At 53.5% G+C, this 22,366-nt stretch overlaps 4 protein-coding genes across 22 annotated transcripts; 1 reads left to right on the top strand and 3 right to left on the bottom strand.

The window, feature by feature from the left end:
* Nucleotides 1-107: 107 nt before the first annotated feature.
* Nucleotides 108-6,481, bottom strand: Lrrc14 (leucine rich repeat containing 14). 10 transcript variants are annotated; one of them, XM_063264130.1, is made up of 6 exons: nt 5,568-6,414; nt 5,029-5,072; nt 3,060-3,428; nt 1,986-2,339; nt 1,209-1,793; nt 108-1,109 (listed from the first exon to the last, which is right to left on the bottom strand). In XM_063264130.1, the coding sequence occupies exons 3-6, from the start codon at nt 3,083-3,085 to the stop codon at nt 542-544; spliced, it is 1,533 nt and encodes a 510-aa protein (XP_063120200.1). In that variant the 5' UTR covers nt 3,086-3,428; nt 5,029-5,072; nt 5,568-6,414; the 3' UTR covers nt 108-541. The 10 variants fall into 10 exon arrangements, with proteins under 10 accessions (XP_063120200.1, XP_063120198.1, XP_063120201.1 ...); XM_063264128.1 differs by having other exon boundaries at nt 3,060-3,200; XM_063264131.1 differs by lacking the exon at nt 5,029-5,072 and having other exon boundaries at nt 3,060-3,233; nt 5,568-6,481.
* Nucleotides 6,439-13,773, top strand: Recql4 (RecQ like helicase 4). 6 transcript variants are annotated; one of them, XM_006241806.4, is made up of 22 exons: nt 6,439-6,724; nt 6,808-6,841; nt 6,921-7,018; nt 7,208-7,348; nt 7,607-8,356; nt 8,442-8,568; nt 8,668-8,775; nt 8,876-8,977; nt 10,031-10,123; nt 10,199-10,335; nt 10,599-10,682; nt 10,752-10,940; nt 11,020-11,199; nt 11,270-11,411; nt 11,493-11,755; nt 11,898-12,144; nt 12,222-12,351; nt 12,433-12,602; nt 12,676-12,856; nt 12,937-13,096; nt 13,275-13,383; nt 13,472-13,773. In XM_006241806.4, exons 1-22 carry the CDS (start codon nt 6,641-6,643, stop codon nt 13,594-13,596), a joined length of 3,654 nt encoding a protein of 1,217 aa, XP_006241868.1. In that variant the 5' UTR covers nt 6,439-6,640; the 3' UTR covers nt 13,597-13,773.
* On the bottom strand, nt 13,757-17,611 carry Mfsd3 (major facilitator superfamily domain containing 3). 2 transcript variants are annotated; one of them, XM_006241859.5, is made up of 5 exons: nt 14,961-17,611; nt 14,536-14,683; nt 14,326-14,450; nt 14,146-14,255; nt 13,757-14,063 (listed from the first exon to the last, which is right to left on the bottom strand). In XM_006241859.5, the coding sequence occupies exons 1-5, from the start codon at nt 15,640-15,642 to the stop codon at nt 13,890-13,892; spliced, it is 1,239 nt and encodes a 412-aa protein (XP_006241921.1). In that variant the 5' UTR covers nt 15,643-17,611; the 3' UTR covers nt 13,757-13,889. The 2 variants fall into 2 exon arrangements, with proteins under 2 accessions (XP_006241921.1, NP_001020079.1); NM_001024908.1 differs by having other exon boundaries at nt 13,761-14,063; nt 14,326-14,462; nt 14,961-15,763.
* A 119-nt stretch (nt 17,612-17,730) lies between these two features.
* On the bottom strand, nt 17,731-22,266 carry Gpt (glutamic--pyruvic transaminase). Of its 4 annotated transcripts, none has more exons than XM_063264295.1 (12): nt 21,509-22,266; nt 20,306-20,545; nt 20,084-20,173; nt 19,904-20,012; nt 19,660-19,793; nt 19,245-19,488; nt 18,960-19,039; nt 18,754-18,890; nt 18,495-18,669; nt 18,233-18,388; nt 18,031-18,143; nt 17,731-17,958 (listed from the first exon to the last, which is right to left on the bottom strand). In XM_063264295.1, the coding sequence occupies exons 2-12, from the start codon at nt 20,465-20,467 to the stop codon at nt 17,868-17,870; spliced, it is 1,491 nt and encodes a 496-aa protein (XP_063120365.1). In that variant the 5' UTR covers nt 20,468-20,545; nt 21,509-22,266; the 3' UTR covers nt 17,731-17,867. The 4 variants fall into 4 exon arrangements, with proteins under 4 accessions (XP_063120365.1, XP_063120366.1, XP_063120367.1 ...); XM_063264296.1 differs by having other exon boundaries at nt 20,306-20,529; XM_063264297.1 differs by having other exon boundaries at nt 20,306-20,490.
* Nucleotides 22,267-22,366: the final 100 nt, after the last annotated feature.

Raw genomic sequence — 22,366 nt, 5'->3', positions numbered from 1 at the left:
GCTCTGGCGATCCACCCTGGCTTTGGACAGTAAGAATAGTGGGATAATCTACTTATAAGCTAATGGGCAATATTGGGTGACAGATTGACAACTGGCCACAGTAAGGCAACACTAGAAAAGCAGGTAAGTCTTTCCCATCCAATTAGGACACACACATCAAAAAGCCCATAAATTCACATTTCAGATACTGCACATTTGTACCTTACTCACACCCTCCAGAGCCAGGTACTAGGGTGCCAGGCAGGGTACACAGTATAAGACCCAAAGATGCCCTGGAGCAGATCATCCTAACATCTACCTCAATGTACTGCACCCCTGCTGAGGGCATGGGATGTGTCCAGGAACCGTTTTCTACAGAGACACCGCAACTCAGCAGAGCCATCAAGTACATCATACAGAACAGGGGAGCACAGGCCTGAGACACCGAGAGGCAGCCAGATAAGCAGGTGAAGGACACTGCAGAAAGTAGAGGTGACTCAAGGTGTACCCAGGAGAAAGGCAAACTCTGCAGAAAACCTAAGACTTCACCAAGACCTGGAGATCAGAGGTTAAAATAGTCTGCAGCCAGCCGGCCATAGATGTCTGTGGTCCAGAGTACATGGGCACGGCCTGAAGCTAACAGCAGCTGGTGTAACTCAGCTTCTACACGGGCAAACTTCTCCTCATTGATGGAGGCTTCCAGAAGGACAGAGGCAGGTGGCGGCCAAGGAAGACCCTCATAGCAGTCCACAGGGAAAGGGTGCACCACAGTACGTAGCTCAGCCTGAATCACAGAGTCCCGAAGCAGCTCTTTAAGTCCTGCCATAGACAAAGGGTTGCCATAGAGACCAAGGTATCGGAGACTGGCACAGCGAGTCAGGGTGGGCAGTGTGGCCAACAACTGGGCATCAGCAATCTGGCACTCAGTCAGCTCAAGATGCAGCAGTGTGGCTGCTACTGCCTGCAGCAGACCCTGGAAGGGTGTCAGCTGGTTGCCTGACAAGTCATTGCCACTCAAGTCCAGCTTTTTGAGGTGGGCAGCATGAGAGCTCTGAGCCAGGAAGCGTAGGTCCTCAGGCAACAGTGCACAGAAGGCCAGCTCTAGGCTTTCCAGGGGCCTCTGCAGGGTGCTGCGGGGACAAAGGGGGTACAGAAGGGTTATGTCAGGTAGGCCAAGCAGAAATGTCCTCACATGAAAAGGGGGTGGGGCAATGGGAGGGCTCACTCACCTGAGCAGTTGATCCAGCCTGCCTGAGAGGAGAGAAGAGCCAATGCTGAGCTCCCGAAGACAGATGAACCGGCCCATCTGGGCCAGGAAGTAGCGAAAGTTGTCCTCACCATCCACGGAGGGCTGTCTGGAGTCCCCATGCACATAATGCAGCCTCAGGCTGGCTAGGTGCTGAAAGCGGGCCACATGTGGGATAATGACAGACAGGCCACGCAAGCCCAGGTTATTGAAGCGCAGGTCTATACGGCGCAGACAGCCTGCATCTAGAAGCTGTAGTAGGGCCACAGTGTTACGCATGGGCAGATCCTCAGCCCGGAGGTCCCGGCAGCAGAGCCGCAGCAGGCTGTCCACACTACTCTGGAGTGCCTCACGAAGGAATGTATAGGAGGCCCGGTTTACCCGAAGGTCTACACGAATTTCCACGGGGACTGGTGACAGCCCTGGCTTAGCAGTCCCGACCTGCTGCTGGGCAATACAAGTTCTGGCTACCGCCGCTGTACAGTCCCACATGCTCATGGTTCCTGGATCCTGCTCCACACCATCATCCAGGAGGCCAGTCATGTCCAGTACCCGCAGTGTATGCTTCCTGGGAGCAGGAATGGGCAGAGGCAGGGAATGAGGGAGAAAGGCCTACATCCCTCCCAGCTACTTTGTACAGAAGTAACAGACAGGAGTATTCCATACTGAGCTCTTTCTGACCTCAGAACCACAGCCTAGAACCAATTCAGAGAATCTCTGCTGTGCCCCTAGCCTATGGGCCCCTCAGATAAATGCATACCTGCAAACGGGCTGTGTGCCAGCCTCTGCTTCTCGAGCATGTATCCGGGCGGTCAGTCCCAGGATCACAGCCTGCATGCTTTCTGTGCTGAGCCGTTCCTGCAGCAGGGCTCGACTGCAGTGGGCACACTCCTGCAGCAGCTGCTGGAAACTGAGGAGGGGAAAGGGCCACGTGTGCACCAGCTCACGCAGCACGGCTGTCTTCTTGTCCATGAAGGCCACCTTGAACAGCAGAGGGAAGAGTTCTCGGGGCAGCAGGGGCAAGGCCTGGCAGGCAGCTGGCTGGCACTGAAGCACCTGGCGTGTGCTGAGGAACACAAGCGTGTGCATGGTGCTGGACTGGGCAGACAGGCCCCTGCAGGAGGGGAATCTTAATTAGGGAAGACAAAGCCTGGGCCAGTATCAGGCCACACCCTCCCTGTTGCAGTTTGTTGCAGTTTTCTCTCCAACCCAAGTCGGCCAGTACAAAGAAAACTCAACTCAATTAATATGAAAACAATCTAGCGTCTAGATTGGGCAGATCCACCCTACACTGTCCTATTCCTAGCTCCCAAATCCCTCATCCCTTGTACCTTTTATTTGCCTGGTCTCTAGCTTCTCCTTTTCCCTCGACAACTCTCTCCTCACTTCTTTCCTTTCTCCTACCCTGACTCCTCCCCCTCCTGGCTCCTCCCCTCCTGACTCCTCCCCTCTTGCTCCCGACTCCTCCCTCTGTCCAAATCTCGAGCTCTTGCCTTTATTTTATAAATTCAGAGAGAACTCCAAGGCAAACCACAACATTTCCTTTTTGTCCAGTTAAAAAACCTTTTCCCTATACATATGTGAACTAAGTATTATTACCATTCTGTAATTTATAAAACCAACAATACACTCATCACCCAGTCCATCAATTTTGTTCATTAACCATGTCATCTATACTAAATACTATACCTGACTATATCCTGGTTCTAGATCCTATGCCACCTGAAAACCACCCTAACAGATTTATCATCTTTCTCAATACTAAACTGCTTGTGTTGTCTATGAGACTACCAGTCTCCAACCACATCAGAAATCCAAGAATGATTAATATTACCTGAAAATATGGGAAGCACAAAACATGGCTTCCAAGCTTAGCCAATTTATAGAGACTGCTGACCACCTGGACAGTCCCCCTATTCCTTAATATGTCGGAGCATCAGTCTTCAGCCTTCTGGCCCAGGATCATCTGACAGACCTTTGTAATGTAGATTTTGAAGGGCTGATCACCCTGCTTTGGCAGAGATTATCAGTCAACTATTCTGCATAATTTGTCCTTTTCTGGACAGTGTTTTGTCTGTAGATGAATTGAAGCAATTTGCTCAGTGGCTGTGTCACCACAATTTGAGCAACTCCATTGATGCTCAATTTCTTCTTCGAGTCTAAGGGGTCCTGTCAGGGGCAGACAGGTCTCTAGTCAAATGATCTAGACGAAGAAATGTCCATAAATGGGTTATTCTGTGTACTTCTGACGCCCTTGAAGATTTCCTATCTACATAGGCGTTTCTGAACTGTTAAGCATAGACTACCGTTGGCCCTCTCTAATCGAAGTATTTCCAAAACCCATCTAAACTGACTCAGAACCATGACTTTGCTATCTGGTCTTTAGCTGGTACTGGTTAATCAACTAAAAATAATGTATAATAGCAGTTATAGGACTGGGTCTAAGACTTGTATTCTTAGATGCATAGTGAAGGCACAATGCTTATGTTAAAGTAGCAATATTAATCTCAATTATAAATCAATAAGAAAGTATACCAATGAAAACCTCGCATTTGTGTAAAATGCATTCTATACCAATGAAAAGATTGCAGCTTCAACTTTGTATCAATTACAAACATTTCTATCAATGTAAGATATAGCTGTAAAATTTTGTTTAAGAGTAAGTTTGCTAATCTATCCCTGTTTGTCTATTTCTCTAACTTCTATGTATTACTATATCACCCCCCCCCTTTTTTTTAAACTAAGAAGGATAGAAAAGAGGAAAGGAAAGGTAGCAATCCCTGAGTTTAAATTCTCTAGTTCCCCCTGCCCAAAGCTACATTTGTATAGTATCCCTTAAAAGAAAACATATCCACAGTTCTTAGAATAACCAGAACCATCCACCCCAACATAAGGAACTGGGACGATTCTGTGGGCATCAGAAGTCCACAGAATAACCCGTTTATGGACATTTCTTCGTCTAGATCATTTGACTAGAGACCTGTCTGCCCCTGACAGGACCCCTTAGACTTGAAGAAGAAATTGAGCATCAATGGAGTTGCTCAAATCGTGGTGACACAGCCACTGAGCAAATTGCTTCAATTCATCTACACCTCCCCAAGTTGTCAGTAGTACAAAGCCCACCAAGGTATCTGACATGGAGTTGGCAGTTAGTAGAGAAGAGTTGCACAAAGGAAAGTTTCTTTGTTTGCCTTGAGATAGTCTCCCTGTAGTCTAGGCTTATCTTGAGTTTGTAGCAATCCTCCTGCCTCTTCTGGGATTACAAGCATGTGCCATCACACTTGGCAGGAGCCATTCCTATAAGAACTCAGCACGATGCAGAGTGGACAGGAGACACAGGGTAAACAAAGTGTCAGGCAGAACACACATAGCGTAGCACTGTCAATAATATGTTTGTTTATGTGTGACCTTCTCATAAATAAGCTGCTGCCCTGCAGGGCCCAACACCGATACTTGAAGCCTGCCAAATCACAATGACTTAGGAACCCTTCCTCAGAAGCAAAGTAAGGGCTAGGCATGGAGTTGTACACCTAGTCTGTTTATCCTTACACAGTAACATCCTAGCTCAAAAAAGAAAAAAAGAGAGAAAGAGAAAGAGAAAGAGAAAGAGAGAGAGAGAGAGAGAGAGAGAGAGAGAGAGAGAGAAGAGAAGAGAGAAGAGAAAAAAAGGGGGCTGGGAAATGCCTTTTTGTATAGTGCTTGCCAAGCGTGAGGGCTCGATTCTGACTCTATGTAAAAGCAGGATACTGGTGCCACAGCTCTGTAACCCCAGCACTGGAGTCAGAAGGCTCCTTGAAGCTTACCAGCTGGCCGCCCAATATTGAGTTCCAGCAGATTTGGATGTTTGCTGTAAAATGGGGGTGGGGTGGGAGTGGGGGTGGAGAGATGGTTCAACAGTTAAGAGCATTTACTAATCTTGCAAAAGACCCTAGTTTCGTTTTCAGAACCAACGTGGTATGTCACAGCCTCATGTAACTGATGCAGATGCCCTCTTTTGACCAGAGGGCGTTTACATGCACATGATATATACATGTACAAAAACAGGAAAGTAAATATTTTCTAAAGTGAAATAAATCCCAGACCTCTCTTCCCATCAGACCCACAACAGAGAATTCCCTCAGAGCCAGTAGCCACCTCCTAACCCTCCACATGGATATGCCCTTGGATTTAAGGAAGTCTGACACAGCTTAGTCAAGTGCCAGGTTCTGTTTTTTCAAAAAAGGATCCTGACTACAGATGGTGTGCAGCCTCTGAGACCAAGGCCTTAAGTTCAAACTCCAGAGGCAACAGTTTTATAAGGTGTAATTAGGCACAGAAACCCCTGAGGAAAGGCAACTCTCACCCTCTGTGGTCCTTGCTTCTTATTCGGGTACCTTCTCTTCACTGAGAAACCACTGCACAGAGACACCAGGTCTTAAATTCACAGGATTCACAAAGATCCAAGCCAAAACTGCCAAAGTGTTCCAGCTGAGAAGCCGCATACAAAACACACTGAGGCTGAATGATTCCTGCTACAGACAGGGTCAGTAGACTTCCTGTGGGCAAAACACCTTACCCTCAGAACTTCAGTTACAATTCTCACCCTATAACACAATGGAAAACCAAGGCCTAATAAGCCTTATGGAAAGCCGCAGCACGGGACAAGAGTGGAGACCAGAAAGACTGCAGAAACCCGGGGTTTGCTTACTTCTAACACCTTGTACAAGTCCTTAAGGTACCGGTCCCTGGGAAACCCCAGGTGACTACCCTTGATCTGGTTCTACCTTAAGATAATCTTGGGAGGGCTGCCTAACCGACAGGACAAGCCAATCAAGCACCTGTCATAAGAGGAAACGAAAGCAGCCGGCCTGGTCCCCAAGAAAAAATTGCTTCTGGGTGATGCTACTGCACACAGGACACAGCGGTCTCGGCGGTGATTCATATGGACGCGCACGCTCGGGTCCTTCGAGAAAAAAAGCCCGGAACTTCAACTAATCCAGGCGAGCCTGTTTTTACAGGCCGAGAACGTTCTCACCCGCCCCTAGGTCGCCCTGCGCTTGCGGCCCATTCCCGCGCGCGCAGCGGCACCTCCCGAGAATCCGCCTCAGCTGTGGCCTTCAAGCGTCAGTCCTCGTCGAACCTGCCGTCCGAATGCCCTGACCATTAACGGCTGCTGACTCCTAGCACAGCTCGAATACCAACCCCCGGGCCCCAGCTCATCCGCCCCCACTACCAAGGCCTCCAACCCCTCCCCTCGCCCAGCAAGCCTCGCCCAGCGCCGCGGCGCGCTGTGATGACGCAACACATCACTCGACCCGCCCCTCCAGGGTTCAAAGAATGTGCGCACCGCCCAGCGCCGCCTGTCGTCAGTTCTCATTGGCTAAGAACAGGACGTTAGGACCGCGGGATATTCCTTAAACTCAAGCCCGGGCTGCCATGGAGCGGCTTGCGACCGTTCGCGCGCGGCTGCAGGATTGGGAACGCGCTTTTGTACGGCTGCACGGGCGACGGCCAGCAAAGGTGAGGTGGAGTTAGGGTCCAGACAAGGGCGGCTAGTGAGGACTCAGGAACAACCTGTGACTGACGAGCTTCTTCTCTCCTAGGAGGATGTGGAGGCGGCACCCGAGGAGACCCGCGGTGAGCGTTGGGCTGGTGGACCAGGGACAGGGCGAATGTTAGTGGGTGTGCCCCTGACCACCGACTTCTGCCTTCCCAGCGCTCTACCGTGAGTACCGTAACCTAAAGCAGGCAGTGAGTCAGGCCGACGACGGACACCGCGTCCAAAAGCAATCACTTGCCAAGGCAGCTGAGGAGGTATCACTTAATCCCTCCCATTCTCGCGGTCAGTGTTCTCTGGTAAAATGGCAGGAACCAAGAGTATTTGCAGCCATGCGTCCAAGGAGCAGAAAAGTTGGGTGGCCAGGCCCTTAGGGGAGGTTTTAGAGGCACTTCTGTGCCCATACCATCTTTTAAACTGGTCTAGGTTGCTACTATATACTGCAGGAACAGGAGCCAAGCTGCTGGGGTTCCCACCTGAACCGAGCTGCAACCCAGAACACACAGTCTATTCCAAAGCAGAGCCCACTGAGTTCTATACAAGACTATGGGAAGAGGCTCAAAGCCAATCTTAAAAACACACTACAGGTAAGACATGGAGGTGAATCTAGAAACTGCCTTTGGCCCTTGGGTGGTTTGTCAAGGGCCCTTCTATGTCCACCCTTATATCGGGCACGCGCGCGCACGCACGCACGCACGCACATACACACACAGAGGCAACTGTAATAATTGGGGCTAGGCTCCTAACGGTGCCCAGGCATCTCCACTCTCAGCTTATTGTCTGTCCCAGACTGCAGTAACCCAGGTCCTGAATTCCTACTTACTGTTCTGTCTTCCCTAACATAGGGCGGGCCAACCCTGAGTCGAAAACTCCAGCATCAGAAGAGATCCTTGTCCATAGTGCCCACATCAAGGCCACCAGGCCCAAGGACTGAATCCCCCTGTCCAGAACAAGCTAATGATGCTCTTCCCCAGGTTCCTGTGCCCCAGCCAAGGCAAGGCCAACTCCAGAAGCTCCAGTCATCCCTGAGCCTGAGGTTGAGTTCCCTAGACCCTGGTTGGTTAGAGAGGTGTCAAAACAGAGTTTCAGATCCTCTAGAGGTTCCAGGTGCTTGTGGGCTTGACCTGAGTGCAAAGGAGTCACAACCTCAGATGTCAGGCAAGGTGAATGTCATTAGTCCTGACATCCTTTCAGAAGTATCTTCACAGAGCCCACAGGCCCTAGCCCAACAGCCAGCCCAAGTTTTGTCACAGATCCCCAAATCCAGCAACAGTAAAGACAGGAAGCGGAAACGGAATGAGAAGGGGGAGGACTTTGCACAAGCCCAGCCCAGCAGCCAAGCAGGACCCCTGTCTGAGGGAGCTGGGGCTACAGCACATGGGCAAGGCCCTCCAGGAGAACCCACACAAGTGACTGTCCCTCAGCACCGCTGCTCTTCAAACCAGGCCAGGACAGAGAATGCTAAGAGTGCGGCCCACCTCCCCATGTCCCCTCGGCCAGCTTCCCTAGACAGAGGGAACTATGTTCGACTTAACATGAAAACCAAATGCTTTGTACGAGTTGGGGCCAGTCGGGGCAGGCTTCTCCGAAAGCAGGTGAGATATGCCGAAAGGAACAGGCCAGCCCTTCTCTCCTCCCATCCACTCCTAATTGGTTCTTCCATTTGTGGCCCTTCTCCAGGTATGGAAGCAAAAGTGGAAGAAGAAACAAGAGTGGTTTGGGAAAAGTGGACCCAGGGCCACAGTCAAGGACACTTGTTTCCGGTGTGGGCAGTTTGGTCACTGGGCATCCCAGTGTTCCCAACCAGGTAAGCCTCTGCCTTAGTATTGGATCATTTAACCCCCGTGGGTGCTAGGGAATCACGTACACAAACGAAAGGCTCCAGCAGCTCTTAACCCTGGTCCAGGCTCCACCCTGACCATCCAGCCAAAAGGTGACAGGAATGACAAACATCCCATTTCCACGTTGGGGGGAGTAGCACAGAAGACTGGCACCACTTCCTGTAACCACTCTGGTGAGTCAGGGGGGATGTGTGATGTGACCTGTGGCCATTATGCCAGGATGGTCTCTGTCTATTCTGGTGTTCCCATATCGCCCTCTCTTGCCTATCTTAGCAGGTGAGGAAACTGAACCTGCTGGACCAGTGCTACCGGTGCCTCATTGCCCCACGCCAGTGTTACCCCTCTACCCACCAGGGCCCTTGGGACAGGTAGCAGGTGAGTGAGACTTAATGGTCCAGACGTTTTTTTTTAAAGATGTATCTATTATATATAAGTACACTGTAACTGTCTTCCGACACAGCAGAAGAGGGCATCAGATCTCATTACAGATGGTTGTGAGCCACCATGTGGTTGCTGGGAACTGAACTCAGGACCTCTGGAAGAGCAGACTCCTTATCAAGACATTGTAGGGCTGGAGAGATGGCTCAGTGGTTAAGAGCACCGACTACTCTTCCTGAGGTCCTGAGTTCAAATCCCAGCAACCACGTGGTGGCTCACGACCATCTGTAATGAGATCTGATGCCCTCTTCTGGTGTGTCTGAAGACAGCTACAGTGTACTTATATATAATAAAAAAAAAAAAAAGACATTGTAGTTAGTGTCCAGTTGCTGTGAAGAGACATCATTACCAAGACAACTTTTTGATTGTTGGGTTTTTGAGACAGGGTTTCTCTCTGTTGTAGCCCTGGCTACCCAGAATTTACTTTATAGACCAGGCTGGCTTCACACTCTTAGAGATCTGCCTGTTTCTGCCCCCCAACCCCCAAGTGCAGGGTTTAAAGGTGTGAGCCACCACTCCCCTGGCAACCACAGCAACTCTTATTAAAAAAGCATTGGAGGGGCTGGGGATTTAGCTCAGCGGTAGAGCGCTTGCCTGGGAAGCGCAAGGCCCTGGGTTCGGTCCCCAGCTCCGGGGGGTGGGGGGGCATTGGAACTGGAACTGGTGGAACTGGCAGACTCAATGGGTTGGGAGCCTGCTTACCATTTCAGTAGCTAAACCCATTATCATCATTGTGGGAAGTAGAAAGGCAGGCTTGGTGCTGGAGAAGGAGCTGAGACCTTTTCATCCTGATCCACAGGCAGCAGGCACAGAGACACTGGACTTGGCCTGGGCTTTTGAAACCTCAAAGCCCATTCCCAGTGACACACTTCCTCTATCAAGGACACACCTCCTAACCCTTCCCAAACAGTTTGCCAAGTGGGGACTGAGTATGCAGACTTGAGCCTGTGGGTTTATTCTCAGTCAAATCACTGTAACTTGTGTCCACAGACACCCCTGCTGAGGTATTCCAAGTCCTGGAGCAGCTAGGGCACCACACCTTCCGCCCTGGGCAAGAGCGTGCTGTCATGAGGATTCTTTCTGGTAGGTGTGGCTGCCTAGGAACTGTACAGTTTGTCTAACCAGTTGAGCCTCATAACTGCCTCTTGTGCTATTCAGGCATCTCCACACTGTTAGTGTTGCCCACGGGTGCTGGCAAGTCTCTGTGCTACCAGCTTCCTGCACTGCTCTATGCCAAGCGAAGCCCCTGTCTCACACTGGTCGTCTCTCCTCTCCTGTCACTCATGGATGACCAGGTATGTGGACGAGCTCTCAGTAGCGGGAAACTCTGAAAACTGACAGCCCTGGGACCCTTAGGTGCTTCTTGTTCCTGAAACACACCAGTTGACCTCTTTCTGAGGGTGACACAGCCTAATGCCCACTGTTCTCCATCTGGTCCCTTACCTCCGCTTCTCCAGGGCCCAGTGTCAGACGCATTTGTTTCAAGAGGGCTAAGTATCTGAGAGCATTCAGGGGAAGAAAGTAGCTTTACTGAGCTGTGACAGCATTGTCTCTCCAGGTGTCTGATCTGCCTTCATGTCTGAAGGCGGCCTGCCTCCACTCAGGAATGACCAAGAAACAACGAGAATCTGTCTTGAAGAAGGTCAGGATGGCCCATGGATGGGGGGGTGGGCATCCATCTACACAGTCCCTCATTCTTTCTTCCCTGCAGGTACGGGCAGCCCAGGTGCATGTGCTGATTGTGTCCCCAGAGGCCTTGGTGGGATGCGGGGCTAAGGGTCCTGCCAACCTCCCCCCGGCCGCTCAGCTGCCTCCAGTCGCCTTTGCCTGCATTGATGAGGTCCACTGCCTCTCTCAGTGGTCACATAACTTCCGGCCCTGCTACTTACGTGTTTGTAAAGTGAGCTTCCGTCTGGGTCAGGGTGGAGGTGGACTTGGACCCAGGTGGGCTAAGTGACTGAACACTATCCCTGGTTCAGGTACTTCGGGAGCATATGGGTGTGCGCTGCTTTTTGGGTCTCACAGCCACAGCCACACGAAGCACTGCTCGTGATGTGGCCCAGCACCTGGGCATAGCTGAAGAGCTTGAGGTCAGTGGGTCAGCCAGCATCCCTGCCAATCTGCACCTCTCCGTGTCCATGGATCGAGACTCAGACCAGGTATGTGTGTACATACCAGGGACCCTGTTAGAAGCCCATAGCTGTCATGTTAATCATTCCCTATTGCCAGGCTCTGGTGACACTGCTACAAGGTGACCGCTTCCGTACCCTGGATTCGATTATCATTTACTGTGCTCGACGAAAGGACACAGAGCGGGTGGCTGCCCTCCTCCGGACCTGCCTGTCCACAGTGAGAGATTCAAAGCCAAGAGGTAGGCACACGCAGGGTTCGGCCCCTAGGAACCCTTTCCTCTGCGTGCTGGCTATGATCTCATCAATCATTGGTTTTACAGGCCGTGGCCCTGAGACTTTAGCGGAAGCATACCATGCTGGCATGTGTAGCCAGGAACGGAAACGAGTACAACAGGCCTTCATGCAGGGCCACCTGCGCATGGTAGTGGCCACAGTGGCATTTGGGATGGGACTGGACCGTCCAGATGTTCGGGCTGTGCTACACCTGGGACTGCCTCCAAGCTTCGAGAGCTACGTGCAAGCTATTGGCCGTGCAGGACGTGATGGGAAGCCTGCCCATTGCCACCTGTTCCTGCATCCTCAGGTTGGCAACCCCATCTCCCCAGACTAAGGGAGACCCAGGGTTACATTATTCCTCAGTCACTTCAGCCCCAGCTGCTATCTTGTTTTCCTGTCAGCTGCCACTCTGGGCACAAGTGTGATAGCTGTGTGCTGTCCCAATGCAGGGTGAAGACCTCTGGGAACTGAGCAGACATGTCCATGCTGATAGCACTGACTTCCTGGCTGTGAAGAAGCTGGTACAGCGTGTGTTCCCAGCCTGCTCATGCGCCCAGAGGCCTATGTCCCCACTTGAGGAAGTCAAAGAGCACAGTGGCCAACAAACATACCCTGTACTGGGACTAGCCTGCCGGGGCCATAAGCGGGCACTCCCAGTGCAGTCTACAGTACTGGCTCTGGACATGAAAGAGGAGGGTAAGGAGCCATGCGTGACAGGGGTTACAGGGAGAGGCTGCTGCTGCCACACCTCCTGAGCCTTTCTCTGCCTCTAGCCATTGAGACTTTGCTGTGCTATTTGGAACTACACCCTCGGCACTGGTTGGAGCTGCTGCCATACACCTATGCCCACTGCCATCTGCGTTGCCCTGGGGGCAGTGCCCAGCTGCAAGCTCTGGTCCACAGGTGAGCATATCTCACCTCAGGGAGGAGAAAGATAAAGAATCAGGGCTGCTGACCACATACTCCTTTGTTCCTTGGGCACAGGTGTCCCCCTTTGGCTGCATGCTGGGCCAAGTGGCCACCTAAAGACACAAGTCAGGGTAGCAGCGCCTTAGAGTTTGATGTGGTGGAACTGGCAGACTCCATGGGCTGGGAGTTGGCCTCTGTACGGCAGGCTCTCCACCAGCTGAAGTGGGACCCAGAGCCAAAGAAAGGTATGCCCACCACTACCCTGGCCTGGGTTGTGCTAGCCAGCTGTTCCCTTCCGACTGACACACTTGCCGACAGGTGCACCACAGGGCACAGGAGTGCTTGTGGAGTTCAGTGAGTTGGCCTTTCACCTGCACAGTCGTGGGGACCTGACAGATGAGGAGAAGGACCAGATCTGTGACTTTCTGTACAGCCGTGTGCAGGCTCGTGAACACAAGGCCCTGGCCCACCTACACCAAATGTCCAAGGCCTTTCAAAGGTGAGAAGGAGGTAGGCAATGGGTAGGTATACCCGTTCTGACCCCATGGGCAACTCTTGACAGGTCTGTCTTGTACACAGTGTAGCATTTCCCAGTTGTGGACCCTGTTTAGAGCAGTCTGACGAGGGGCACAGCAATCGGGTGAAGACCCTGGTCAGCTACTACTTTGAGGAGGAGGAGGAGGAGGAAGAGGAAGAAACTATGAAGGATACTCAGGATCCAAAACCTGGGCAGACCCAGGTAAGTGCCACACCTCTGAGGACAATTCCTAAAGCCAGGGACAGTGATGTGTCCCCATATAACGCTGACCCCACAGTCCAGCCCCTGCTTGGCTCAAGGTTTCCTTGGCTGCTCGGGGTGTGATTTTATGTAACATGCTGTGGAGGCTCAGGTGAGGTCACATGCTATCCTCTCACAGCTTCAGGATTGGGAGGACCAAGTTCGCCGCGATGTCCACCAGCTCCTGTCCCTGAGGCCAGAAGAAAAGTTTTCAGGAAGGGCTGTGGCCCGCATCTTCCATGGAATTGGTGAGGGCTGCAGGGTTGCCTGATGTCAGCAGGGGATGGGCATTAGAGCCAGCTGAGTCCTCAGGCCTGTGTTTCTGCTCCACCCTAGCAAGTCCATGCTACCCAGCCCAGGTGTTTGGGCAGGACCGGCGCTTCTGGAGAAAGTACCTACACCTGGACTTCCACGCCCTCATGCACCTAGCCACAGAGGAGCTCCTGCTCAGAGGCCGATGACCACCAAACATGGGAGGGGCTACATGAGGGGGCATGGGGCAAGCCAGACTGCCACTCCACAGAGGCTGTCAGGCTCACCAAGGCAATGATGTGGCCATCACTGACTGTTAGGCAGAACCTTCTGGCTGCAGGAAGGGGATAAGAAGATCCAAAATACAGATAAAGAGCCTTCAGTAACTTTATGTGCTTTCTGGGAACACAGCCCTCGGTTTGCGGATAGCTGCGTTTCTGTGTCCTGGCCGTCCAGGCCATCCAGAGCTTCACTGGCTTTACACACAACCCTGAGGTCCAGCTCAGGTCAGGTTACTGGGTGCCAGGCGGAGATCCAGAACGGGCAGGGCTGAGAGTACAAGGAAGGCAGCGAAGCAGAGACGGGGGCCCAGGCCATCAGCCAGCACTCCAGCCAGGGTGCCTGGGAGCAGCTTGCCCAGCAGTTCTAGCGTGGCCAGGAAGCTATAATGTGTGGCCTGAGAATGGTAATGCCGATCAGGGACGGCCTAGTGACCCCTACCCCTGTACTCCCTGGGCACCCCAACCCTGCCCTCTTACCTGCAGGGCTCTGGGTGCCAGCTGGCTACAGTGCATCATCACAGTGAATGTGGCAGTAGTGACCACACCCCCCAGAAATTGTTGTAGACATAGGCTCAGCAAAGCTGCTCCTGGAAGGACAAAAGTAAATGGGATCCCAGGTTCCTGCCCCCTCCCAGTGTCTTCAAGGCCACCGCTTACCTCTCATGACTGTGCCAGGGTCCAGACTGGCCCCTGGGGTGTTGAGGTGGAGGAGCAGAGCGGTCTGGCAGGCCAAACCCCCAAGTCGAAGCTGCAGCACTGACCTCAACAGCTTCAGTGGCTGCCTGGGATGGGAACTGAGAGATGTTATGGTGAGATTACCAGGGACATGGGTGAGTTAGGGTCAGGCTAGGGTTGGGGAGTGCTTACCAGTGCCTGGCCAGTAGAGCCCCACCCAAGGAGGAGCCAGCAATGGAGCAGGTCGCAGCACCCAAGCCACTCCACAGCCCCAAGTCTGAGGCAGAAGCACCATGGTCCAGCAGGAGAAGTGGAAACAGGCTGCCAGCACCCTGCTCACCTACAGGAGACCATAAGCAAGGATGGCCCCATTCTTTCTTCCAGGAGCCTCAGTACTCCAACCAGTCTGGCCCCTGGTCCCCTTCATTTTCATGGGCCCCAGATGTTAAAAGAGAAGGGACTGGGCACTGGCTGGAGCTGAGGGTAGTTAAAACTGAGCTGCAGAACTCTGCACTGATCCTCCAGAATAGGGCAGTCCCTTATGTGGGTTTCTCCAAGTCCTAACTTGGGAGTTAGGACTCCAGGCTTGATGTTACCTAACTCCATGCCTCACTCACCCATCTTGTAGGTGAGCACAAAGCCTGCTGTCCAGAGGGTCCCAGGCACAGCCAGCAAATCTTGTAGAAGATAGGAGGTGTGGGGTGTATGCTCTGAGACCTGAGGCCTTGACAGCCGGCCCAATGCTGGTGCAGCCCAGGCTAAGGCAGCAGCCAGCCAGTAGGTGGCAGTTAGAAGCAAGAAGAGCAGTGGCCAAGAGAGGGTGGGGAAGAAGACCAACAGTCCACCCCCAGCCAGTGCTGATCCCAGCTTGTAAGCTACCACCTGTACAGTGTTCCCGGGTCCCAACTCCTTTGGCTCTAGGAGTTGCACAGCGAGTGTGTCCAGAGCCACATCCTGCACTGCTGCACCCAGATTCAGCAGCAGTAGCAGCCCCATCACGGTGGTAGGTAGCCCTGTCTGGCCAGCTTGCGGAGGAGGCAACACAGCCAGCAGTCCACACACGAGGCCCAGGCACACTGTGCTGAATGTTAACCAGACCCGCGGGGTGCCCCGCCTGTCCACCAGCGGTGCCCACGCCAGCTTTAACAGCCAGGGAGCATACAATCCCTTGGTCAGACCCACGCGCGTTAGAGAGAGGCCACGGGCCCGCAGTAAAATGGGAAGCAAACTGGACTGCAGTCCATAGGGCAGACCCTGCACAAGATAGAGGCCGGCCAGCGGCAGCAACTTCCCATGCATGGTCAGCTCGTGGTAGAATCAGATGGCTCAGGATGAAAGGTCAGGATCTGGTCCTCCTACATAGGGCCGGGGACAATCAGGCTGGAATCCCGACACGCACACTGGGGCCCAGATACCCCGGAAGTACCGAAGCTGGGAGAAAAATGCAGAGCAACAGACGGGTCCTATCGCGTGGTGGGCCTGCAGACTTGCGCAGCCCATAACTACCAGCATGCTTTGCGCAAGGGTCAGGCCGTGGGAGAGGCGGGGCAACCTGGGCTGAGGGTGGAGCCAACTCCCTATTAATCCTCAATTGGCCTAAAACCAGAACGCCAAATGTCAAGCTGGTTACAGATACCTACACAGACCCAGAACATCTGCTCTGGCGCCCCTGGTGCCAAACCTGGGCATGACAGCCTGCTGCTCACATTCCCAGCAGGCGGGTGTGAGTGGCTGGGAAGGAAGCTGAGGTAACAGGCTGGTCTCAAAGATATCTTCCTGTCTGCTCAATGGTTACCAGATTCGGTACAGAAGAAGCATTTCTTTTTAAGTTTTTTCTTGGGTGTGGGGGTGTGGGGGTGGAAGAGTAGGGAGTTTGGAGAGGGTCTCTTTGTAGCTCTGGCTGTTCCGGAATTTACTATGTAGACCAGGCTGACCTCAAACTCTTCCTGCCTCTGTCTCCCAAGTGCTGGGATTAAAGGCATGCGCCACCATGCGCAATTTCCGAAGCTTTTCTAATACTCAGCTCACAGAGGAGGCAATACTTTGCTCCACAATGCATCTAGCACTGCTCCTCATATACCGTGCTGAGACTGTGGCTTCAGAGCTGCCCTTCCCCACCTGCCAGGTCAGTGACCACAGAAGGAGGCGTTTTGTGGGAAAGGGCAGGACCCAGTCAGCTATTGCCCATGACCCCCTTCCTTCCAAGTATTCAGTGAGGGTAATCCGTCCAGAGCATGTGGCTCTGGTTCTGCAGGGAAGGGTCATGCCCAGCCTCCCCTTCTCAGAGTTGTGCCCTCCCAAGTCCACAGTAAGACTGTTTGTTGAGTGAGACCTTGGGTTAAGAACTGACTCCATAGTAGACAACTGGTTGGCACTGCTTTTGTGTTTGGACAGTGTCCAAGCCCTAGCACCCCGCACTGCCTTGCTCCCATTGAGGGAATGTCCTGTCACTTCCAGATATTCTCAGGATCCAAGTGTTCATATCTATAAAATGGCTTCTACTTGGGGCATGGTTGTAAACCCCTATCATTTTAGCTATTTGGGCTGAGGCAAGAAGAACATGAGTTTAAGGTTGACCTGGGTACCATAGCAAGACCACTTCTTAAAACTGAAAAGGGGTGGCAGGCAGGATATAGTTCAGTGATCTTAAATTCAACCCCTAGTACCACAAAACTTAGGAGAGGGAGGACTGCTTTGCCTACCTCAGAGGGACACTGCAGACCAAACAAGTGGATCCCAGCAGTATCTACTGTGCACAGGGCTCGTCTCTTCCTGAGCCTCCAACTCCAGGATGTATGTGTCCTTCCATTAGCACCCATCTGCCCCAAAGGTTCCTATACATGCTTTGAAAAGGATCTCCCCTGCTCTACTCTGCCCGAGGTGGGTGCCACCCAAGCCCTTTCTGTCGGTCCTAACTTGTTGTAAGAGCTTAACAACTCCATCCTGCGGTTGGCACAAGAAGTGCCAGAACTCCAGATACATTGCTGTGTCCCAAAGAAAGGTTACTGTCTCTGATGCAGCCTCTAAGGTCTCTTCCCCTTGGAATTCCCTGAAACCTCCTCCCCTCCCAAGTGGTTCTGGAGTGGCCCTAAAAGGCAGACGTGGAGCACATCTGCCATCACCCTCTTTACTGGTATAGTATGTTGGTTGATTTTATTTAACTGGTCATCACGTTCCCCACACTTGAGACCGTAGCGAAGACCCAGCACACAGATGCACCTGTCTCAAGCCAAGTGGATGACTGATAATGGAGGGCCCTTTCCTGGGAGCCATCCTTAATAACTCCTCTAAATGCCGTTTCCAGTGTCCCTTAAGTGGAGTCTGTGTGTCTACACAAAGCCAATCAGGTAAGTGAAAAGCTGGGGTCACCCAGGCAGCCACTTCAAATCAGGCTGACATCAGATTTATTAGGGACCCGCAGGGACAGTTACCGAGACCCTAGACAAAATCAGAAATACTGAGGGTTCCTAAGGACCCTCGGTTTGTTGCGTCAGAGACTGTCCAGTGTGGCCCTAGCAGTGGCTTCAGGAGTACTCATGGGTGAACTTGGCATGGAAGTGACTGAGTTTTTCCAGCAGCAGCCGCAGTTTCTCCATGGGGGGCAGAATGGTCATCCTGAAAAGGACAAATGGTCAGCGTGGACCACAGGCCCATTTGTGGCAGGGTCAACACAGAACAAGGTCTCACCGGAAATGATAGGTGCCCTCCTGCTGCCCAAAGCCACTCCCGGGCACAACGCAGATGCCAGTCTCTTCCAGGAGGCACAGGCAGAAGAACATGTCAGGGGCCAGGCCCAGTTCCTGAGGGTCAGGAGGGGGGTCAGGTCACAGCCTGGCACCCAAGCAGGCCCACACCCTGCTCAGCCCCCACAAGGCACTGTGCTCCCCACCTGAGCACGCTGCACCGCTTTCAAGGGCAGCTGCACTTGAGGGAAGGAATACATGGCGCCCTGCACTGGGTTGCAGCGGATCCCGGGAGCCTCATTGAAGACCTGCTCCGTGAGCTTAGCCTTGGCTGCTAGTTCAGCCAGCACCTCCTGTCTCTCCTGCAGTCACGGGAAGTAATTATGGAAGAGGGTTTCAATCTGTCCCTCTATAGACCCACCCAAAGCTGGATCACCAGATATCTTTGGCCTGGTCTGGTCTGCTCACTGCTTGAAACTGCTTGAAGGACGGCTCGGAGGGTGTTGGCGGACTGACCACCATGTCCATCAAGGCCTGGCCTGGCACTGGTGGACACAGCCGCACACTCATCAGCTTCCCCATCTGTTTCTGCACCTCAGCATCCATGTTTACCACCTCCACATAGCCACCACGAAACCCGCACCTGCCCGGAGAGCGTGAGTCGAGGCTGGTCTGGGAGAAGTCCGCTACCCTTCCCACCTTCCCCACCACCTGAGCCTGTACGCACTCGCCCATGTAGCCCTTAGAGACTGAGTGGAAAGAAGCAAGCTCCTGCTGCGTGGAATACGGTGGCCCCATCTCCATGAGCACCTTCTTGAATGAATGGAACTGAGAGCCCTCGGCATACACGTTGTCCTGGTATACCTGTAGGGGCGGCAGTGTCATTCAGGCTGCTGAGCTGCTGCTCACCGTTCTGTGTGCACCTGTGCATACCTCATCAGCCATCAAGAAGAGTCCTTCTTTGAAAGCAAAGCGGATTACGGCCTCGATGCACTCACGGGTCTGCACCTGCCCTGGAATGTGGAGGTGCAACACTGAATGGAAGGTCAGCCATGGGCAACAGAGAGCCAAGCTCAACTGTGCTCAGCCCAGGAGCACCTGGGGTAGGAAAGCAAGGGCAGGTTCTGGAGGAAGAGGCGGGGCAGGCAGGCAGGAGCACAATGAGGCGGCGCTTGCAGGGAAGAGTGAAACAACATGGGGCGGAGCACGTAGGTTTACCAGTGGGGTTGCCGGGGTTGATGACGCACAGTACTCGAGGGCAGCAACGGTCACGTGCCTGGCACAGAGCGCGCCGCAGCTCTGCGATGTCCAGAGCCCAGGCGCGCTCTTCGTCCAGGTAGTAGTCCACTTGCACGGCGTCCAGTTCAGCCAGCGCGGCTGAGTACAGTGGGTACTGAGGAATGGGAATGAGTACACCTGTTCGTGCACGGCCCTCGCCAGATACCAGCAGCTTGAGCATTGTCTGTGGGCGAGATAGGGAGCAGAGCGAGATAGGGAGCAGAGCGTTAGCGCAACCAGGGTTGCACGCCCCACCCCGCCCCCACCGCCGCCCATTGCTGACGCTGCTGCACCAGACTCAGCCCCATCAAGCCTCACACATAGGGCTACTCTGGCCTGGCCTGGCCTTCCCTACCACGATGGCATCGCTGGCCCCTGTGGATAGAAATATGTTGTTCGGGTCTGCGGGGATGCCTCCGTCTCTTCTCTCAATGTATTGCGCCACATCCTCCCGGATCGGCTGGATTCCAGAGCTAATGCTATAGGCACCTTTAAAGGGACAAGCCAGTGAGGTGGGGCAAGTCCTATAACCTTCCCAAGGGGCTCAACCCTCTCTGCCCCTCCTTAAGGCTTATACTCCGCCTACAGCTGGCACTCACCCAGGCTGTGGCCCCCGCAGGCCTGCAAGATGCGTTCTGCCCTTCTCTTGGCATCCTCTGGGAAGTCAGGACTGCTCAGAAGATTGGGGTAGACACAGAGGGCCAGGACCTGGAAGAACCAAGTACTGAGTCCAGGGCAGTTGGGGGACGGGGAATAACCACAGGCTACAGCAGCCTAACCTGGCGGAAGAAGGTGATGGGTCTCTGCCCCATGGCTTGTGCATCCCCAATGTTGGCACGGATGACCTCAGTAAACGGCTTCTTCACACCCTGGAAAAAAAAAAAGCAGGCAGTGAGACTGGACACAACCACCCCACTGCCTTTGTCCCACATTCCACCAGGCTGGGGACGACCTCAGCAACCCAAGTTTAGGAGAAGAGCAGTAAGTGGCCCAAGGAATACCTGACGCAGCTCCTGCTCCAGCTCCAAGGCACGCTGCACAATGGGTCCTCGAACTGCATACTCCACCCTCCGCACACATGGGTTCATAGTGTCCAGAGTTAGCACCTTTCCCTTCAGCCCATTCCTTGAAGCCTGGCTTTGATCATTCACCCGTGAGGCCATGACTGCTCAAACCAGGCAGGATGCTGGTTCAGAAGGAGAAGGGTCCAGTGGGGAAATCAGGGCTGGGAATGGGAAAATCTGCGAGAGGTAAGACAACACCCTTCACACTGCAGCCTTTTGGCCCTACTGAAAGGGGCAGAAAAGCCTGAAGGAACTGGAGCACCCAGGGCCCCGCCCCACCAGTCTGGGCACAGATCTGCCCCAGGGAGCCAGAGGGAGTTGGTAAGGCAGCAGGCGGGGCTTGGGGCGAGGCCCAGTGCCGCCTAGTGTCCCCACGAGGTAGCAGGAGACCCACTTGGGGAGTAGGGACAGACGGATGGTTCAACATCTGACACACTGGAAACTAGAAGAGAGCGTTCAGTGTCTGGGACTGCTAAGAGCAGGACCAGGGACTACTGGAGATTTATCCTAGCAAGGCCCAGCTAAGGCCTAGCCCTCTCCGACCTGATACACACCCCATCTTTCCTTAAGCAAGTGGACTTGTCTCCTAGGTAACTAAGCCAGGCCTTAGGAATCTGGGGAGCACTGGGGGAAGGGAGAAAGAGGTTCAGTCTCTGGGTTCCATGGGGACTGCTGGAGTGCTATGGTTGGACCTTGGTCCCTGAAGAGCCACTGCAAGGGTTTAGGGGGAGGGGAAGAGACTGGAGAGGGGACAGCTAGTTCTGGACACACCTCACCCTGGACTGCCCTTATGCCCTTTCAATACACATCAGCCTGAGAGGGTGCCCTTAGGTCCACAGCCCAGGCCAAGGGTAACTAAGTCCCTACCCTGCTGCTCCTAATTGGTGGAGAGAGCAGGAAGTGAGCTCTGATAGGCCCACAGTGCCCCACGCCTACTGGCCTTGTAGGAAGCTTATAGACACGCTCAGCCCTGGTCATCTAAGCCCTTTGACCTATCTATGGCTCAGACTGAGGGCTGGGGAGACTGACTTCTAAGCTGGGTAGCAGGCAGCTAGGAAGGCATGAGGTGAGCCTTGATCCCTCTGTCCCTGGAGGCTCGAAGAAATACCACAGGAGGTCCTGGAGTGGGGACACACTCACCTCTGATATCTTGGCTCTGATGCCACAGTAGCCTCTCAGCTCAGTGGCCTTTCTCTGGCCCTCAGGACACACACAGCACAGATTAAGATAGGCCTGGCCCTGGCAGGACCTGCCACTGCCTGCCTCTTACCAGCAGGACCCAAACGGCAGTGGTAGCAGGTGGACCTCAGGCAGCAGCAGCACAGCCCTACTCTAAATTTAACCAGCGGTCGCCACCAACCCTCCCCCAAGCCCTTCCAAGGACACTAACCATCCAACCACAGGTGCTAGAAGAAGGACAGGCCCTGGGGATGGACACCAGGCTGACCAGTTCAGTTCCCATGTGACCGGGTAGAGATGGCCATGCAAAGCCAAATGCAATGGCCATGATCTAGAAGTGCCTTCTTCCCTCTAGCTTGAGGCCCCTAAAGGGCCCCTCTCGCTCTGATACACTGTGCTAGCCAGCACAGCCAGAGTGGCCAACTGCTTGTCACCTATACCAGCACAGGCGGAAGCTGGCAGACATGCCCCAGGATCAGGGCTTCACGCCAGAAACTGAGACCATGACCCTGGGAAGGACCTAACTAAAGCCAGGCTTCTGCCTGTTTCCCCTGCTGGCTCTGACCACCCTGTGGAAGATACTGTATCCCTTCCAGCCAGGGTCCCTGTCCCACTCCATCACCCATGAAGAGTTTTCTCCAAAGTGTCCTGCTGCTTTCAGGAAAGCAAAGGGTTACAGGAGCCTCCAAGAAGCTGAACCATAGGAGAGGTGGAGGCTGAGGCTGGGCTTCTTGCCTGTGGCCTCAAGCTTTCCTCCCACAAAGGCTGGGGCTGACACCTGCAAGCCCCAGCATGCACCTGTCTACAAGTTTGGGTGCT

Source organism: Rattus norvegicus, chromosome 7, assembly GCF_036323735.1.
Source record: "Rattus norvegicus strain BN/NHsdMcwi chromosome 7, GRCr8, whole genome shotgun sequence".
Taxonomy (NCBI): domain Eukaryota; kingdom Metazoa; phylum Chordata; class Mammalia; order Rodentia; family Muridae; genus Rattus; species Rattus norvegicus.
This window is presented reverse-complemented; position numbering and strand designations above follow the sequence as displayed.

What these genes read in the sequence shown, in the direction of transcription:
- Lrrc14 (NM_001401224.1), bottom strand. Translation starts at nt 6,146, where the DNA reads ATGAATCACCGCCGAGACCGCTGTGTCCTGTGTGCAGTAGCATCACCC. An exon ending in GGCACACAGCCCGTTTGCAG is followed by an intron (nt 1,794 to 1,985) that starts GTATGCATTTAT and finishes TCCTGCTCCCAG; the next exon opens with GAAGCATACACTGCGGGTAC. An exon ending in AGGCTGGATCAACTGCTCAG is followed by an intron (nt 1,110 to 1,208) that starts GTGAGTGAGCCC and finishes TTGTCCCCGCAG; the next exon opens with CACCCTGCAGAGGCCCCTGG.
- Recql4 (XM_008765566.3), top strand. Translation starts at nt 6,641, where the DNA reads ATGGAGCGGCTTGCGACCGTTCGCGCGCGGCTGCAGGATTGGGAACGC. An exon ending in TGTCACTCATGGATGACCAG is followed by an intron (nt 10,336 to 10,598) that starts GTATGTGGACGA and finishes TTGTCTCTCCAG; the next exon opens with GTGTCTGATCTGCCTTCATG. An exon ending in GCTACTTACGTGTTTGTAAA is followed by an intron (nt 10,941 to 11,019) that starts GTGAGCTTCCGT and finishes TCCCTGGTTCAG; the next exon opens with GTACTTCGGGAGCATATGGG.
- Mfsd3 (NM_001024908.1), bottom strand. Translation starts at nt 15,642, where the DNA reads ATGCATGGGAAGTTGCTGCCGCTGGCCGGCCTCTATCTTGTGCAGGGT. An exon ending in TGTGCTCACCTACAAGATGG is followed by an intron (nt 14,684 to 14,960) that starts GTGAGTGAGGCA and finishes GGTCTCCTGTAG; the next exon opens with GTGAGCAGGGTGCTGGCAGC. An exon ending in CCCTGGCACAGTCATGAGAG is followed by an intron (nt 14,256 to 14,325) that starts GTAAGCGGTGGC and finishes TTGTCCTTCCAG; the next exon opens with GAGCAGCTTTGCTGAGCCTA.
- Gpt (XM_063264295.1), bottom strand. Translation starts at nt 20,467, where the DNA reads ATGGCCTCACGGGTGAATGATCAAAGCCAGGCTTCAAGGAATGGGCTG. An exon ending in CCATCACCTTCTTCCGCCAG is followed by an intron (nt 20,013 to 20,083) that starts GTTAGGCTGCTG and finishes TGGTTCTTCCAG; the next exon opens with GTCCTGGCCCTCTGTGTCTA. An exon ending in TCTTCTTGATGGCTGATGAG is followed by an intron (nt 18,891 to 18,959) that starts GTATGCACAGGT and finishes CCGCCCCTACAG; the next exon opens with GTATACCAGGACAACGTGTA.